This window comes from Camelus ferus, chromosome 29, assembly GCF_009834535.1.
Source record: "Camelus ferus isolate YT-003-E chromosome 29, BCGSAC_Cfer_1.0, whole genome shotgun sequence".
NCBI classification, from domain to species: domain Eukaryota; kingdom Metazoa; phylum Chordata; class Mammalia; order Artiodactyla; family Camelidae; genus Camelus; species Camelus ferus.
This window is the reverse complement of record NC_045724.1, coordinates 18,414,246-18,430,491: the sequence shown is the minus strand read 5'-3', so window position 1 is coordinate 18,430,491 and position 16,246 is coordinate 18,414,246. Positions and strand designations below refer to the sequence as shown.

The following is a 16,246-nucleotide window of genomic DNA, read 5'->3' as shown; positions in this document are numbered from 1 at the left end:
ATATTTTTGGAAAAGGGACAGTTTCTAGGGGTAGGAAATTTGATCTCTTTCAGAATTCAATTCCAATGTTTAATGACTCTGACAGTCAAGAAGGTCTTTTTAATGTTCAAACAAAATTTCCTAGTATCTGATTTAAGCTTGCTAAGTAGGAGGATAATTTACTACTCCTCAAAAGAATCTTTTGTTAATATTAATAATTGCAGCTCTCCAAAATGCACTTACTCTTTTTTCAGAGCTAGATGAACCCCTCCCCACCACTACAGTACTCCTCAAATCTCATATAATTCCTTTTCATCTTTGGCATGCTAAAGAATTCCCTCTTCTCTGTTTCTAGCACTTTTTTAAGTCAGTTTTAATATTTGATCTGGGAAAACTAAACATCTGAGGTTTTTAAAGGTCAATAACATTTTTAAATCATGGCAAAACTAGCCTTCAGCACTAAAATCAAATTCTTATTTTTTTCTTCAAGTAGGTCTTCATCATTTCCAAATAGAGATGTCAAGATTGTCATATTTTTCCCCTCATAATGAAAATAAGAAATTGAAAAAAATTTTAATATATTCTTATAAAGCATACAGGGTATAATCAAGTTTACACTATAATCTGAACAACCTTAATCCTTTTTCTGTAGAGTTTGTATTTTCAAAATACAGAAGAATCAATGAATTAAATGTTTGACTCAAGATTTGGGCCTACAAAGATTTTAGTTTTTGGCTTCTGGGCCTAAATTCTCACTGAATCAATACAATGTAACAAAATAAAACTATAGAAACTAAAACAAATGTGGTTTCTGAAAGCTTGCAAAGTTTTTATTGTAACTGTCTCCAGTCTTCCCTCTCAGTTGACACTGAGAAACTGAAATGCTCTATAGTTTTTAAAATGAATTTCCACCTATTTAAATATCCCTTTCTCAGGCCTTCTCCAAGGTTTCTCTCTCTAGAAAGTTCTCCTAAAATTGACATGCTATTTAATACATCTTGTGCAATATCAGCAGGGCAGGCCTCTCTAGTAACTCCCAAACTCAATCTTAAGCAGGAGTTAGTTGCACTGTAATCATTTAAATTGAAAGATACTTGACAATTTATGACTTAAATTGGCACTTCCCTACAGTTTAAACTAATATATTTGATGGGAATCATACAAGTGATTCCTATTTTTTTCCCTTTCCCTTAAGGGAGGCATTGGGGATTGAATCCAGGCCCTCACACATGCCAAGGGCATGCTCTACCACTGAGCTATATCCCCCATCCTAAGCGACTCTTATCTTGAAGTATTTCCTTCTCCCCATGGGAGAAAGTTATCTTAGGCATTTTCAGACCTTAATGAATATGCTATTATCTTTCATAGATTTACTTTTAAGATTTACTTCTCTTAGGTTTTATTAACTTTCAACTCTCAACTGGTAGCTTTCAGAAGCCTAGCATTAGACTACGTGTAACAGGAGTACATTAGTGCCAATGTTACTTACTATGTGGAAATAATAATTCATTCAATCATTCAAAACTTGGTGAAGACCTACTATGTACCAGGCACAATTCTCTAACGCCATTGGTGTGCTTTGGGAAATAGTGTAAGGTATCTATTTAGTAGTTTTGAAACTTTTTAATATATTGTTTTTTTAAAGTAAAGTATGTTTCTGAAGGTCCTAAAAGACAAAATGAACAAAAGAAAACCCAAGGACTATCTTACAGTAAGTAAATTTCAAGCTTAAAAAACTGCATTTGTCAGGCAGAACAGCTAAGGACTTACTTTGGATCTGGTGGTCCATCTGACAGTGGTTTCATTGACAGTTTACACAATGACCTGAATACTAGAAAGGCATCCTTTTGTAAAATGTGGGAAAACTTAGCACCAGGTGAAGGTCCTGAAGAATTTCCAGATTCCTAAACAAGTGAACACACCACATAAATAAAGACACTTGCCAGTGCAAAATCATTTCAGCCTTTCATATACTTTATTCAATTTAGTAATATGTGGTGTTCTATTAAAAGGGAGACCAGGTGAGAAATTTACATTTGTTTTCCGTTATTGTGACATACCACTCCCATCCCCAACAATAAATACCTTGAAAATGTATTCTTTTAAAATATTTTCTCATTTCCTCTTTGCCACCCAACTCTTAAAATTTACCCAGTTCATACTATTACTAACAAAAACCTGCACATCATGCCCTGGCAAGACACCTTGTCCATGGCTTAACCTATGCTTTCCACTACCTGTCACTGGTGTGTTTTATGCCTTTGTCCTACTATATTTTTCATCTACTCTTGTGCAGATAGACATAAGACAATAGAGACTGTCAAAGCCATGTTCAAAAGTTGTCAGCTGATCAATGTCAACAAGGCCAAGAATACTAACCCCTATGTATGGGAAGAGATTTAGGGTAGGATTCCCTTATTTAAAAAGATAAGGAAAAAAAGACAAAAGAACATAAGGTAGGAAGGATGAGGAGGACCTATCACCGCCATAGTATGGATTTCACTGCAGCCCTGAACAAAGATAACATGAAGGTCTCTAGATTTTTACAAGTTCTTTCTCCTCCTAGTACACTGGAACTATTCTATAAATATGCGACAAGAATGTTCTTTTTTAAACATAATGTCAATGGTTGGAGGGTTGCAGGGAAGATGTAAAAACATATGAGACATACCTTAGAGTTGGAAATTTAGCTATCAGTATTTTAAGGGAATAAACTACTCTGATTTATATCAATTAAAAAAAAAACCCCAAGTTTTTATTTCCCCAAACTGAAATCAGCCAGTATTATCAACTGGATATATTCACCACAAGGTGCTGGTAGCTTATCAGTTTATAAGATTAAGAGGACATCTTCCCCTCTTTATACCTGAGTATCATTGGAAGAGACAGACAATCTGTCATCGGGTAAGGACGGTGTATATGCAACAGAAATTGGTGTGCCGGGAATTCCATTTGCTTGAATATTTTCACTGTCGCTACCATCCTCTATGGTTCCAATGTTACCATCTGCACTTGCATTTACGGTAGTCCTTTCTCCCATATCTGAAACGGTAAGAATAAAAAACACACATACATATCTGACTTAACCAAGTGCACTGAAAAAGCATACGCTATTTAAAATGAAACAGAGGCAGAAAGCGGTGTGAAGTAAGATACACTGGCACCATTTAAAGGTCAGCGTACTTACTAGTAAGTATGCATTTGGAACACACCCAAATATGATCCTTAAGTAGTTCTAGCAATGAAACACATTCAGCTGACGAAAGACTAATCAGAACGTGCAAAAACAGAGCTTACTTTTAGTCTACATTAGCATTTACTAAACTGTTCTAATGAATGTTAATGCCTTAAGATGTTAAAAGAAATTCCTCAAGAAAAAAAAAATCCCCTTTTCAAGTAAGTTAAGGAAATGATGAAAACAGGTTTATTATAGCCTTTAATTTGCTAACGTGCACTGAGTACTCTAAAGGGGATACACAATATGCAGTGTTTCCAAAACTTATTTTACCATGAGGCCCTTCCCACTTTTTTAGAGTATCTACTATTACCTCTAATAACATATATTCTCTGGAACACAGCTATGGAAATAGTGGCCTAGACCCCTGTATTCTTGAGCATGTTACTCCGAGTAATCATACTTGTAATTAATATAAACAGAAATAAATGGCTTCTCATAGAACAAACATAGATAATGTAAATAATACTAAGTTTCAGAACTACTCTAGGTGTAATGTATATTACTTTAAAAAAGGAACACATACACGTCTATGGCCATAACTCAGCAGGTATCTGGCAGGAAACTGCTCCTTTCATGCTACCAATTAGAAGAAATTATAAGCTAGTATGAGGGAAATATAATGTCCTAGATTTTGGAATATGAGAGAACCCTGTTTCAATCATATCTTTACCATCTAACTGAATAAGTTATTTCATAATCTTCTGCCTCAGTTTCTACATAAACAACAAAGACAATAATGTCTATGAGAAACGACCAAAACACACATACACACAACATGTAAAGCACACAACTGGCTCTCAGTAAGCAGGAGCTATGAGGCTTTGCAGGCTGTATGATCTTTGCTGCTACTACTCAACTTTACTTTTGTAGCGCAATGCGGGTTTTTCTAAGATTATAAATGAAACTGCAGAAAAAGGGAGTACTCTTCTATAATCTAAGATATTTAAGTATTTTTTCTATGCACACACTCTAATTTGAGAAAGACCTTGTATTTTCGCCTTTTTTGTTCCACACATTATAAAAATAGTCTCCAGAGTCAAGTAATGTAAGGCAGAATAAACTAATTTCAAGCCAAATACACTACCTCCAACAACGATGTTCACCATTTCTTCTACAATGCTCTGTACAATGTCTTGTGGCTTTTCCTCACAGTCATGGTTTTCTCCATCATATAATATATCATTTTTAGATAACGCTTTAAAAAAAATTCAAAAAAACATTATTTTAGTTTTTTGGAAACTTTTACTGGGCATTTGTAATGAAAAGATCTCCTAAGAAATTAAGAATGAAAGAAAAAAAAATTAAATAGATACACGACACTAGAAGGAATTAGTTTAATATTCAACATTTATAACCAAACCATATTTTAAAATTTCATAATTTCAGCGATTCATTTGACAAGCTATTAAATGAGTATTCAACTTAAGTGAGTTTTCTAGATTTAAGAACCAAAACTTTTAAAAGTATCCTGAATAAACATTTCTAACATGTCCCACACACTTATCAGGTAATATTAAATGTCATTTAAGCTTGTTTTGATTAATCAGGTTCATCAATAATATCAAGCTCCTTGCTGCTCTAATATAGTGAGGTCCTGGATGAGGCAGAGATGGGGCCATCTGGGCCCTTCCTTACTATTTCTTCCCCAATCGAATCTACATATACAATGTAAAACTGAATTTAATAAGTAAAAAAGAATTCATTCCCCAATTTAACATTAATTGAAAACAGATATAACTGCCAAGTGGAACTTCTGAACAACACACAAGAAACTAATAAAATTTGACATTCTCAGTTAGCTTGTGTAGACCACTGCAGATAAAAATAGGATTTCCACTGGGTTTTTTGAAATGCTGAAAATACCTCAGGAAGGCTCAATTAGTACTTTAAGATGTTCTGGGATCTGGGACCCTATTCTGCGAGCCATTGCCCTAAAGCAAATAACATCAGACTGCATATGAGCTAACAGTGCTACTGTCTACAAACCCATCCCATCACACTACTATGAAGGACCACTGCTTATAACTCTGGCTTCCAGAAGTCTGTCCTCCCCATTGTTCACTGCTCCTAATCTACTACTTGTTGCAAAATTCTACAAAATACTGAATGTCACAGGAGAAATGTGATAAATAGGCATGTCAAATCAGTAGTTTTATTTTATAAAAATCCAAATACAATAGCATTTAGATTCTTCTGTGGAGTAAAAATATGTAAATGTCTTGACAATTTTTCCATCATTCTTAAGTTCTGTATTTCTGTGCTTTAGTTAGCTAAAATTACAAAGAATCTAAAAATTAAGTTTCAACATAACTATACAGTCACTAAAATGTGCACAAAATGATTAATGAAATGAGTCAATTCTCATATAAATTATCTGACAGAAATAGATTAGAGTAACAGTGAGTAATGTTTATTACACATGGGAAATGACTAGAGAAGTTAACTGTATGTTCAAAGTCACACAGCCAGTAAGTGACAAGAGATGTGACTCAGAGCAGATAATCTACTCCAGGGCAGGCACTCTTAGCCAAAGGCTCTCAGGCAGAATTTTCACTTATATGAACTGTCAGGAGGAAAATACCTTTGAAAAGCCAAAATAATCACAAATACACCACAGGGAGTTATGTCTTATTTACAATTCTGTATCCTAAAAGGTACCTACAGTGGTACCAAGTACACAGCATATCTTCCATTCCTTGGTTTTCAGCCTATGTTGTTTCTCCTGTTGGAAAACTTCCTAAACTTTCTAGCCAGCCAATTCCTACCCTTATCCAAACAAGATTCAGCTAAAACATCATCACTTTCTCAAACTCTCCTCCGCAGACTTACCCTGTGCATGCCACTTGCAGGTTTATCGCATTACACCTCATTTATACATGCCTGACCTTCCCGGCACACCACCAGCACCCTACGAGTGATGGCTAGATCATCATCAGCTGTTTAACCCCAAGTCCTAGCACCCTGCCTGGGACACAGTATGCCAAATGAATGTTTGCTGAGTGCATGGATGAAAAAATGGAGGAATAAATAAAGTTCCAGTTTTATCAGATATTAGCCCTTTGACTCATCCCCTTTAAAAGCATGCAGTGAAAGTAGGGAAATCTTGGCAAGGGCAGGTTAGGAAAATGTAAATCACGTAAGCAGTACAGATTCACTATTAGCCTGAGTACTAGGAATGCCAGGCTTTTCAAAATTGTCCCTTTTAAAATAAATACTAAAAAAAAATAAATAAATAAATACTAAAGTACCATCAAAGATAGTAAAAAGTAATTCATGGCACTGCTAATATTTACGCCACTATTATGTTATGAAAAAGATATGGTTAAAAAAAATCAAGAGCTGAAAAATACTATAAAAGTCTTTCCTCAAAGTAAAGTAAAAACAGAAGTCAGATGAATTGTAACTAAGTCCTAACCATCCTAGTTCTACAAAACCACACTGGAAAGACAACAGAATTTCTATCTTTTTTTTTTTTTTTTTTTTGACACCAAGCTAAGGAGAAGTAAAGGGAACAAACTTACTCCCTGGCAGTTTTATAGAACAGCAAAAACTGGAAATAATGTTTGGGGAAAAAAATGACTGCATGTGATTATTTTTAGAGAAATAAATTTGTAAAAGAAAGAAATGTAATTTAATTTTTGTAATCTTGTCAACTTTTTCTTATAAACAAATTTACTCAGAAAAATACTGTCAGAGAACATCTAAATTTTATTGATTACTAAACATTAGGCTATAAAAATAAACAAGATATTTTTGTATGCCAGGTAGTTACTCAGAGAATTTCTTTGCATATTTAATTTCAGCACTTTTTTTGACAATATCTTGTGAACTTACAATGATTTCTTAAAAGTTTCAGTCACATTCCAGAAAACCTTACTAAATGAACAGCCCTCTTGTTTGCTAGGAACTAACGTTCAGATAACTGAGGTTCCTATCTAACGTGCTAACAGACATTTATGACCCTCTTTTGTAACGTATCTCCTCCAAAGCAAGTCTATAACTCATACTGCTCATAAGATGCTAATGAATGCGTAATATCAACAGACGTTTTGTGGGCTTACGTGAAATCAACTTTACCACTTAGGATGGAAAAAGTCCACAACTACCACAATGTTTCTGATATCCATTAAACCATATTACCTTTTCCATATTTTGTTACTAAAAACATTTCTGGCATCCTTCCCTTACCACACCCCCCCAACCCCTACTCAAAAAGATTACTTTCGGCTGCAGTTGCCTGATCAGCTTCAGTCTGCTCATTTTCTGCACTGGAAATATCAGATCCATTTTCAGGCTCTGTATCATCCTGAAGGCTTTTATCCACATCATTTGTATGAGGATCAAGGTCCCCTTCATGTTCTTGGGATATATGATCAACAGTCTGCGGTGGCAAGTATCTGAGTTGAGGTGATTCAGGCTCATGATGGCTTACTGGAGACTGCAACAGATGATGATGCTGTCGATGCCTTTCTTTTTCCATTTGTTTGGCTTCCTGCAACTAGAAAAAAAGAGACCATAATTTCCAATATTAGCAAAGTAAGTTGTCTAAATTTGGAGGGGTAATGTTACACTCAACTATAAATCCTTCATATAAGGTGCCACCTTGTCTCTAGGTGTAGAAACTGCAGTCCATCAGAAATAAAAAACAAAACATATTAAAAACACAGTAACAAAAATAGTGGTTACTTCTTAGGGGGATAGAATTTGGCAAACAAGAACAGAGATGGAAGTCTTTCACTGTATGTTCTCTTTTCATTATTTTTGGTGTTTGACATGAATGTATTACTTAAAATAAAAAAACTAAAATAATTTTAATAACTTTAGAATGATAACTGGGTTGTTGCCAGTAGATTCACCTAAAATCAAAGTTTCACTAAGGGAGGAAAAAAGTGGGCAAAGGAATAAAATACACACTCATTCATTTTTACTTATATATAGGGAAACAAAGTCTAGACATAAACACAAGAAACTAGCAATAATGGTTACCTATAAGGGGTAGAAGTTAGGAAGTGACCAAATTACAAACAAGAATGGGTGGCAACTTTTCAGTGCATACCTTTCTGTACTATGTTTTTATGTTACCTCATCACGTGTCTTTTAATTAAAAAAATAAAATTACATTTAATAAATAAAATTGCAGTGAGTACCTAAATGCCTCTGCCCAATGAGTCATCTAATAAGAATGAAAAAACTGTACCTACAAATGCTCTAATTTTATTTTAGGAGACCTGTCATTATACATATAACACCATGGGTAAAACTGGCTCACTTACAAGATGCTAAAAACAGTAACAATCAAGAACACAGTGTTTCATTTTTTAGCACTTTATTGCTTTTAGACACATCTCTTGTGGTCTTCATGACCTAATAAGAATCATTCTCATGGAATTAATTTCCACAAAGATAAGTATTTTATAGCATCAAATATGAACGTTTCATATTCCTAGTAATATTCCAGGTTATGTAGAAATATCAGAATTAATTATATGAATGTAAAAATAAAGTTGAATTAAGATTTCAATGCCCCAAAGGTAGGAACAGACTTAACATCTACATGGTCTAAATCCCTTATTTTATAGGTAAGGAAATCAATGGGCAGGTCTAGTTGCATAGTTGGAATCAGAACAGAATTCCCAAACCAAAGCTCTGGCCCATTCATGAGAAAGTCAATGTCCAAATTAACAGTAAGGAGCCTATGACTTGCAGTCCAATCTCACCCCCAGCTCAACTTCAGCTAGTCTGCACCATGGTTTAGCAGGGCAAGTACATGCTTTGGAATCACAGACAAGCAAGGTGTTGAATTCTAGCTTTTTCTACTTTTTCCAGAGTTCTGTAACCTCTAGAAAGGTCTTTGAAAAATAGAGGAAATTAACTTAAAACATTTTCTGTACACTTTCACACTTTCTAGAGTAGGGTTTCTCAATATCAGTACTACTGACATTTGGATCAGGTAATTCTTTGCTGTGTTTGAGTGGGGGGATGTGAGTGAACTAGGATTGTCCAGTGTACTGCTGGGAGTTTAGCAACATCCTATCCCTATCCTTAATGGGCAGAAACCCATTATATGCCAATAACAGCCTCCTCACCCCAGTCATGACAATCAGAAGTGCAAATGTGGCTTTGGAGGCAAAACCATCTCCCACTGAAAACCACTGTTCTAGAGAAAGAAATCAGCATTTCCTCCTTTGAAATAATTTTAGAACTGAATACTTTATAGTGAATTTTATTTGGGGAGGAGAGGAAAAGTTATCAGTAGCATATACAAATGAATTAGACTTCTAGCTTAGAATATTTTAGCAAACTTGAAAAAATCAGTCTGTGTCCCACCTTTTTAATTTTCTCTCCCTCCCCTTTCCCACTTCTCTATAATTTTCTATAATTAAATATGCTTCATGACATGAAACATGTTCATAGGTTCTATCACAATTCAGTTACATATTTACTTTTGGGGTTATTGGTTCATCTTCCCCCTCTATGCCCCACAGTTCGTTAAGATCTTTCAAAGTAGTGGTCAAGCTGGTTTTGCCCAGCACTGTGTAACTGAGAACCAGAACAGTGCCAGGAACATACAGAGAATGTAATAAGAAGTTGCTGAACAAGTCAAACCAATAAAAATATTCTTTATATTTCTGCCATTAAAAAGTGATAAAATCATTATCATTCACTCCTTCAAAAAGGAGCAAAACTCTTATTTGTGGTTGCAAAATATGAGCAATAATCCAGTGTCAATATACAGGAGAGTGACTGAATAGATGTGAAAAAAACATGAGGAAGATCTCTAAGGAGTGATACAGAATGCTTTCCAGGACATACTACTAAGTGACAAGAGCAAAGTCCAAAAGAGTATCCGCAGGACGTGGTAGCCAGCCTTTTTAAGACAGCCACCCATGGATCTCCACCTCTTCACGTTCTCCTCTTTGTAGAGTCCCCTCCTTTACTGTGCCAGGGATGATCTGCGTGACCACTTCTGATCATAAGGTAGCTTCTGCCTTGTTTTTCTCTCTTTCTCTCTTTCTCTCTTTCTCTTTCTCTTTCTTTCTCTTTCTCTTTCTCTTTCTCTTTTTCCCTCTCCCTCTCCCTCTCTCTCTCTCTCTCTCTCATTCTCTAGCCCAATAAAGGCTTTAAGTGACAGCAGCCCCAGCTGATACTGTGATCCACACAGCCACCTGCAACCTCATGTGAAATCCAAGCCACAATCATCGAGCTAAGCCACGCTTGGATTCTGGACCTTTGGAAACTGTGAGATAAGCAGCTAAACCGTGAGTTTCAAGCAGCTAAACTATGAGTTTTAAGCAGCTGAAGTTTGGAGTAAGTTTGGAGTAAGTTTGTTATGCAGTGATGGATAACTAATATAGTATGTTACCTTTCATGTAAGAAAGGTGATACATGAAACCATACATATATCTATCTGCTCATTTGTGCTAAAGAAATGCAGAAGGATGAACTAGAAACAGTAGAGATTATCTACATCCATCCAAAAGAGATGGAAGAGGACTGACAGGAATGACAGGAGTATACCTTTTTTATAGCTCTAACTCTTAGCTTATAGTAGTGTTTAGCATACTCAGGAAATGTAAGTAAGCAATTAAACCAGAATGCAAGGGACACTGAAATGGAAAACAGGCAGTAATAAATGAACTTAATTGCGTTATAAAGTAATATTGTCCCTTAAGAGTACAGAGAAGAAAAGAACTAACCTAAGTAACTTTAGAAAATATTTTGAATGGATACTGTAAGACTAAAAACAAAAAAATAAGCCAAAAAATAAATGTTACAATTTACTTAGTAAATTTGCTTCTCACAGTGGTATGAGTTAGCAATTCTAAAATTATTTTCTGTGTGTTACAGTACAGGACTGAACAAATAATGTATCATAGAAAATGAAGGCCTTATTTCTCACGTTTAGGGAGAGGAAGTTATAAATAAAGGAAAAAGGTTGAAATGAACCCTATGGTACTGGACTGGAATCAAAAGTTATCAGTATGAACACATAGTTTTTAACATACATAGACAGTCACATACAGATATGGAAGAGAGAAGAAGTGGGAAAGTGGGGTGAGTATACACATATATATTCCCTAGTTCAATCTGCTGAGAGGGCTTCCAAGCAATAACATCCCAGCTACAACAAACACACCTAGCACTCAGATTCTAGCTTCTAATTACCATTCTCCAACCGAAGAAGTCAGGGCTCCCTGTTTAAGTGTCTACTACTCCAAAGCTGAAGCAGAGGAAATTCAAAATGAGCCTGGAAAATCTTGAAATTCCAGAAAGTAAGGAGGGACTCAAAAAAAAAAAAAAACAAAAAAAAACAATGGGAACTTGTCAAAAGGTCAGAAAGCCAAAGCTGGAATAACTGGGACAACAAAACAATGATAGAACTGGATTATAAACCACAGAATAATTACCCATGAATACAGACTGACATAAATAAAAAACTGAATAAATAAAAAGGGAAGGAGAATAATTCTGGTCAATAAACACAGAAGGAGAGAGAAACAGAAAATCACCACTAGGGAAACACCGCAGTAATAACTGTTGCCAACAATATTCACTGATGGACACTCAAACTGGGGGTGGGGGAGTGTGAGGGAAAAATCAGGATATTCGCATAGTATTAAAGTATCTCTCCCAAGATATTTATTAACTACAAAAGAGTAACTTTACAGTGTAAGAACCTGGCAGCTACCACCTTAACCGAGTAACCAGGGTTAACGTCGTCAGTATTAGGACATATCAACATCATGAATTACTGACGTGATGTATTGAAAAGGACACAACACTGCTTCAGAGGTACTCTTGCAAGACATGGACAACTTCATTTTAATCATGAGAAAACATCAGACAAAGCAAACTGAGGGATAATCAACAAAATAACTGATCATCACCCTTCAAGGTGATGAAAGCTGGACTGAGAAATTTTTACAAACTGGAGAAGAGTAAAACATACTAAATGCATATTAAATGCAACGTGGGATCCTGGATCAGATCTTAAAACAGAAAAGAAAAAAAAAGAAATTAATGGGAAAATTGGTGAAATTCAAGTAAGGCTAACAGTTTATTTAATAGTATCATACCAGTGTAATTTCCTGCTTCTGGACACTGTAATGTGGTTCTGTAAGATGCTGGTATTAAGGAAAGTAGCAGGGTAAAGGAGATATCTCTGTAAATTTTTTTGCAACTTTTCCATAAGGTTAAAATCAGTTCAAAAAAAAAGTTAGAGGTTGGTTTTTAATTATGAAGACTAAATAACTAAAAAAATTAATGATTTTCTAGCTGCTGATCTCTTACTTCCTCCCCAAATATATTTCATCAACATAGAACACATTTTGTTTATTTTTTAAAGGCTCAATGAATAATCTTATACCAGAACAGATCAAATAGGTAACTTATCTATATTACACTCATCTACTAAGCTTGAGAGCTTATTAAAAATATCAATTCATAAACACTTCCATAAGGATGATGGCAACTGATATCTTTCAATTTCTATTTGTGAGCAACTAGAGACGTATTTTATCCAAAGTCAAACAAGTCAGTAAGCCTCAGAACAAAACAAAACCACAGATCTCCGGTACACAAAACCTTAAAAACCATTCTCTCCACAGGCACAAAAGATTTCAGTGTAATTTCCATAAAATTTTTTCTATACTTGATGCTTGTGGTGTTCCATACAATCTCTCTCATTTTCTAATACTTACTGCTTGGTTTTCCATGCGTGCAAAGATAACATTTAGCATCTGAGTAAGAGTAGCTTTGGCTGTTGTCTGATTGATGAGATTTTTGCTTGCAAGATAGATATTGTAACATGTTCTCACAGCTTGCAGTACAGTTCCTTCATGAATTTCTATGTGTTGAGATGTTACTGCAGTAAGTAAAGCCTTAAAAAAAAAAAAAGTTAAAGCAATTTTTTGCATCCAGAGTTTCAGCATAAAAATATATATTTTTATATTAGAATCAAAATTTTCAGACATCATTACCACTTTAAGGTAATGTATAGAGTTTCTATCTGCCTTAAATATATCATGAACTGTTAAAATATCCTATGTTTTCCTCATTCTGGCAGCAGCTTCCATATAATCCTCTCAAACCCAAAACACTAGAAAACCATTCAACTGATTTGTTTCAGTCCACAATTTCAAAAGTACTAACAGTACAAGAAAATTTTACTGATAACCAAACACACCACAACTACTACTAGCAGTAACATTAAAAATTCAGTATTTGCAGCAGACTGAAAACACAACTGAGTGATTTTCCTTGGAAGGAGCTGATCACCCAGGTATATCACAGCACAAACCCAGGACGGGGTTTAGCTGAGCAGGTTCAGCAGACTGACAGGTGCAAGGGAATCAGGAAAGCTGGTGCACAAGTAGTTCATATGGTGAAACCCAGGACTAGAGGGCAGACTGCAAGGACTCTGATAGCAGTAGAAGAAACTAGAAGAGTCACAAGACCTTCTTCACATGGGACCTGAAAGCTTAATGACAGAACCATGCCAGAAACAGAAAAGCTCTGGAAGGCTCTGGGGCCCTAAACTGGGACCTTTAAATAACAGATTTGCAAATAAGTGTCTTGTAGCGAACTCTTGGCATTCAGCAATAAAATCTCCCGATGTGGAGTCTAAAAAGTACCCAAATGACCTCCATTATAGCTGGAAAGCACATAAAATGACCTTTCCAAATATTTTTCAAGGTAAAAGGCTTCTGATTTTTAAAAATATAGATTATGAATAACAAGTTCACTTTATCTCATAAATCACCTTTATTATCTGTAACTGAACTCCTTCATCTGTTTGAGGACCTTGGAAACAGCCACAAATTGTTTCAATAATTCTATCAATTAATTTTTTGCCTGGTGTTGTACTATCTGGAGCATTGCCAGTCAAGTGCCCATAAGCAATAAGTTTCTGAAATGGAGAAAAAAAAATAAAGATCCTAATTAAGCTAACAAATATATATACTAATTAAACATACATTAAAATTACAATATACAGGGGGAGGGTATAGCTCAAATAGCAGAGCGCATGCTTAGCATGCACAGCATGCACAAGGTCCTGGGTTCAATCCCCAGTACCTCTATTTGAAAAAAAAAAAAAAAGAAGAAGAGGAAGAAATAAATAAATAGATGTAATGACCCCCCCAAATTACAATATACAACTGAATATATATTAAACATTTTACATAGAACTATTAAAGAATACTCAAAGCCAAGGCTATACCAACTCTTCCTGAAGAAAGCTTTATTAGCTATATAAACGTGAAATTATTTATACTCATAATAACCACAAAAACAGAAAAATAACCACAGCAAAACCATCAGGCAATACCTTTAAGGAGGGCAGACCTAAGAACTTGTCTCTGATGAGTTAGAATGGCTTATTGCTTTCTGTCCAAACATTACTGATACTGCTTTTGCAAAAGCTATCGTAACACATTCAAATAACCCAAAATCACCTGCCAAATTAGATCTGCGAAAATGCAGAGAACCCAATTTCCATACACTGACTGCGATAAATCACAGATTTGTTTACTTATCATTACCATTATAGCCCTGGAAGGAAGGCCTTAGATACTTTAATTTTAATTTTTCAGGGAAAACAAGGTCACAAATCAAATGAACTTATCCTTAATCTATCTTAAGAACAAATCATATGGATATGGTCTTTTCCACTGAATTGCTAGTTAAAAGGTATAATCCCCAAACCATGAAAATATCTGAAAAGAAAAGGACCTCTCTATCTGAAGGTTTGTCTTATAAATATCTAAGAGGATGTGTGTGTGTGTGTGTGTGTCAAAGTAAAACAGGAAGATTTAAGAAATTTTTCTGACATAAATGAAGGTCAGAGCTGAAGTCCAATAGTAAATATAAATACTAAACTGTTAACATTAACCTATTACTTTATATAAAACAGCAAGCATCTGGTAAAAAAAACAAAAAACACTGAAATAATGATATATATAAAAATCAGCAGGTTAAAAGTACCATTTTTTTTTGCATTTCACTGATTAAAAAAAGAGCATGAATCAACAGTTTCATTACTGATGACCTCAGTAAAGATTCTGTGTCTCACTAAGCTCACTACTGACTTTTGTTACCCTTAACCTAGAAACATCTTTTTGCAACTATTGTTTCTCCTGAATGTTAAGCAACCACTTGGTTTCTTACCACAAAAATAATAATCAACTGCTCTCATGGAAAATGACTGACTCATCAATTGTGAGTAATGTTTAGAAACGCATTCAGATTAGATAGTTTTTAGACAGTGCCGTTTTATACATACCTGTAAACAATCTAGAGATGTACTAACTATGCGGGGACATTTGGACTGGCATGCCAATTCAAAAGGTAGGAAGTACTTGTCTGCTTCGATGAAATTTGTCTTTGATTTCACCGGTGGAAGGGTGCTTGATCCAGCTTTTGCTTCTCCATGAGGAGGACTAAAGAAAAAGGGAGAGCCTGATTAGAATATCACATTTTTCATGCTGATGATACACTCAAATAAAAACACAGAATTTCAGTTCTACAAGGCACTTTGCTAAACCAGACTTCCTCTTCCCATATTTCATGCAGAAAATAAAGTCCAGAGACGTTAAGTGATTTGTTGTAGGTCATAAGCTAGTGGCCAGAGCTGTAACTAAATGCAAGAAAAATTTTAAAAATCAATGCAGTTATCTAATTAAATAATTTAGGTTACTAAATATTTAGTAATCTTTCTAAATATGAATCAAACACTTTAAAGCATATCGTACAGCATTTCAGAAATACCCTTATTTATTTATTTACAAGCTCTTTCAGTATTTACAGGTATGATTACCATTCTATTTCTCAAAAATTATTTTCTAAAAAATTGATTTTGTTACAAAGGCCATATGTAGAAAATTTGCCACACTAAAATACAGATGATTGTATTACTATTTTGGCCAAGATTGACAAGTTTGCAAATTTTTTTTGCTGAAGAAAAAAAACAAAAACAAAAACAAACGACAAACCTCTGCTTTTCAGTTTCCGCTTTTATTTCCTCTGGTG

At 34.8% G+C, this 16,246-nt stretch overlaps 1 protein-coding gene across 2 annotated transcripts in view; it reads right to left on the bottom strand.

Annotated features, from left to right (window-relative positions):
* The window catches only part of ARFGEF1 (ADP ribosylation factor guanine nucleotide exchange factor 1), a 98,463-nt gene that overhangs the window by 50,857 nt on the left and 31,360 nt on the right, over window positions 1–16,246 (bottom strand). For both annotated transcript variants that reach the window (XM_032469941.1, XM_032469942.1), the window contains exons 2-9: window positions 16,210–16,240; window positions 15,501–15,657; window positions 13,980–14,126; window positions 12,919–13,098; window positions 7,439–7,715; window positions 4,302–4,412; window positions 2,846–3,021; window positions 1,750–1,883 (exon numbers count right to left, since the gene is read on the bottom strand). In XM_032469941.1, coding sequence (XP_032325832.1) covers window positions 1,750–1,883; window positions 2,846–3,021; window positions 4,302–4,412; window positions 7,439–7,715; window positions 12,919–13,098; window positions 13,980–14,126; window positions 15,501–15,657; window positions 16,210–16,240 — 1,213 coding nt within the window. The remainder of the gene's footprint in view (window positions 1–1,749; window positions 1,884–2,845; window positions 3,022–4,301; window positions 4,413–7,438; window positions 7,716–12,918; window positions 13,099–13,979; window positions 14,127–15,500; window positions 15,658–16,209; window positions 16,241–16,246) is intronic.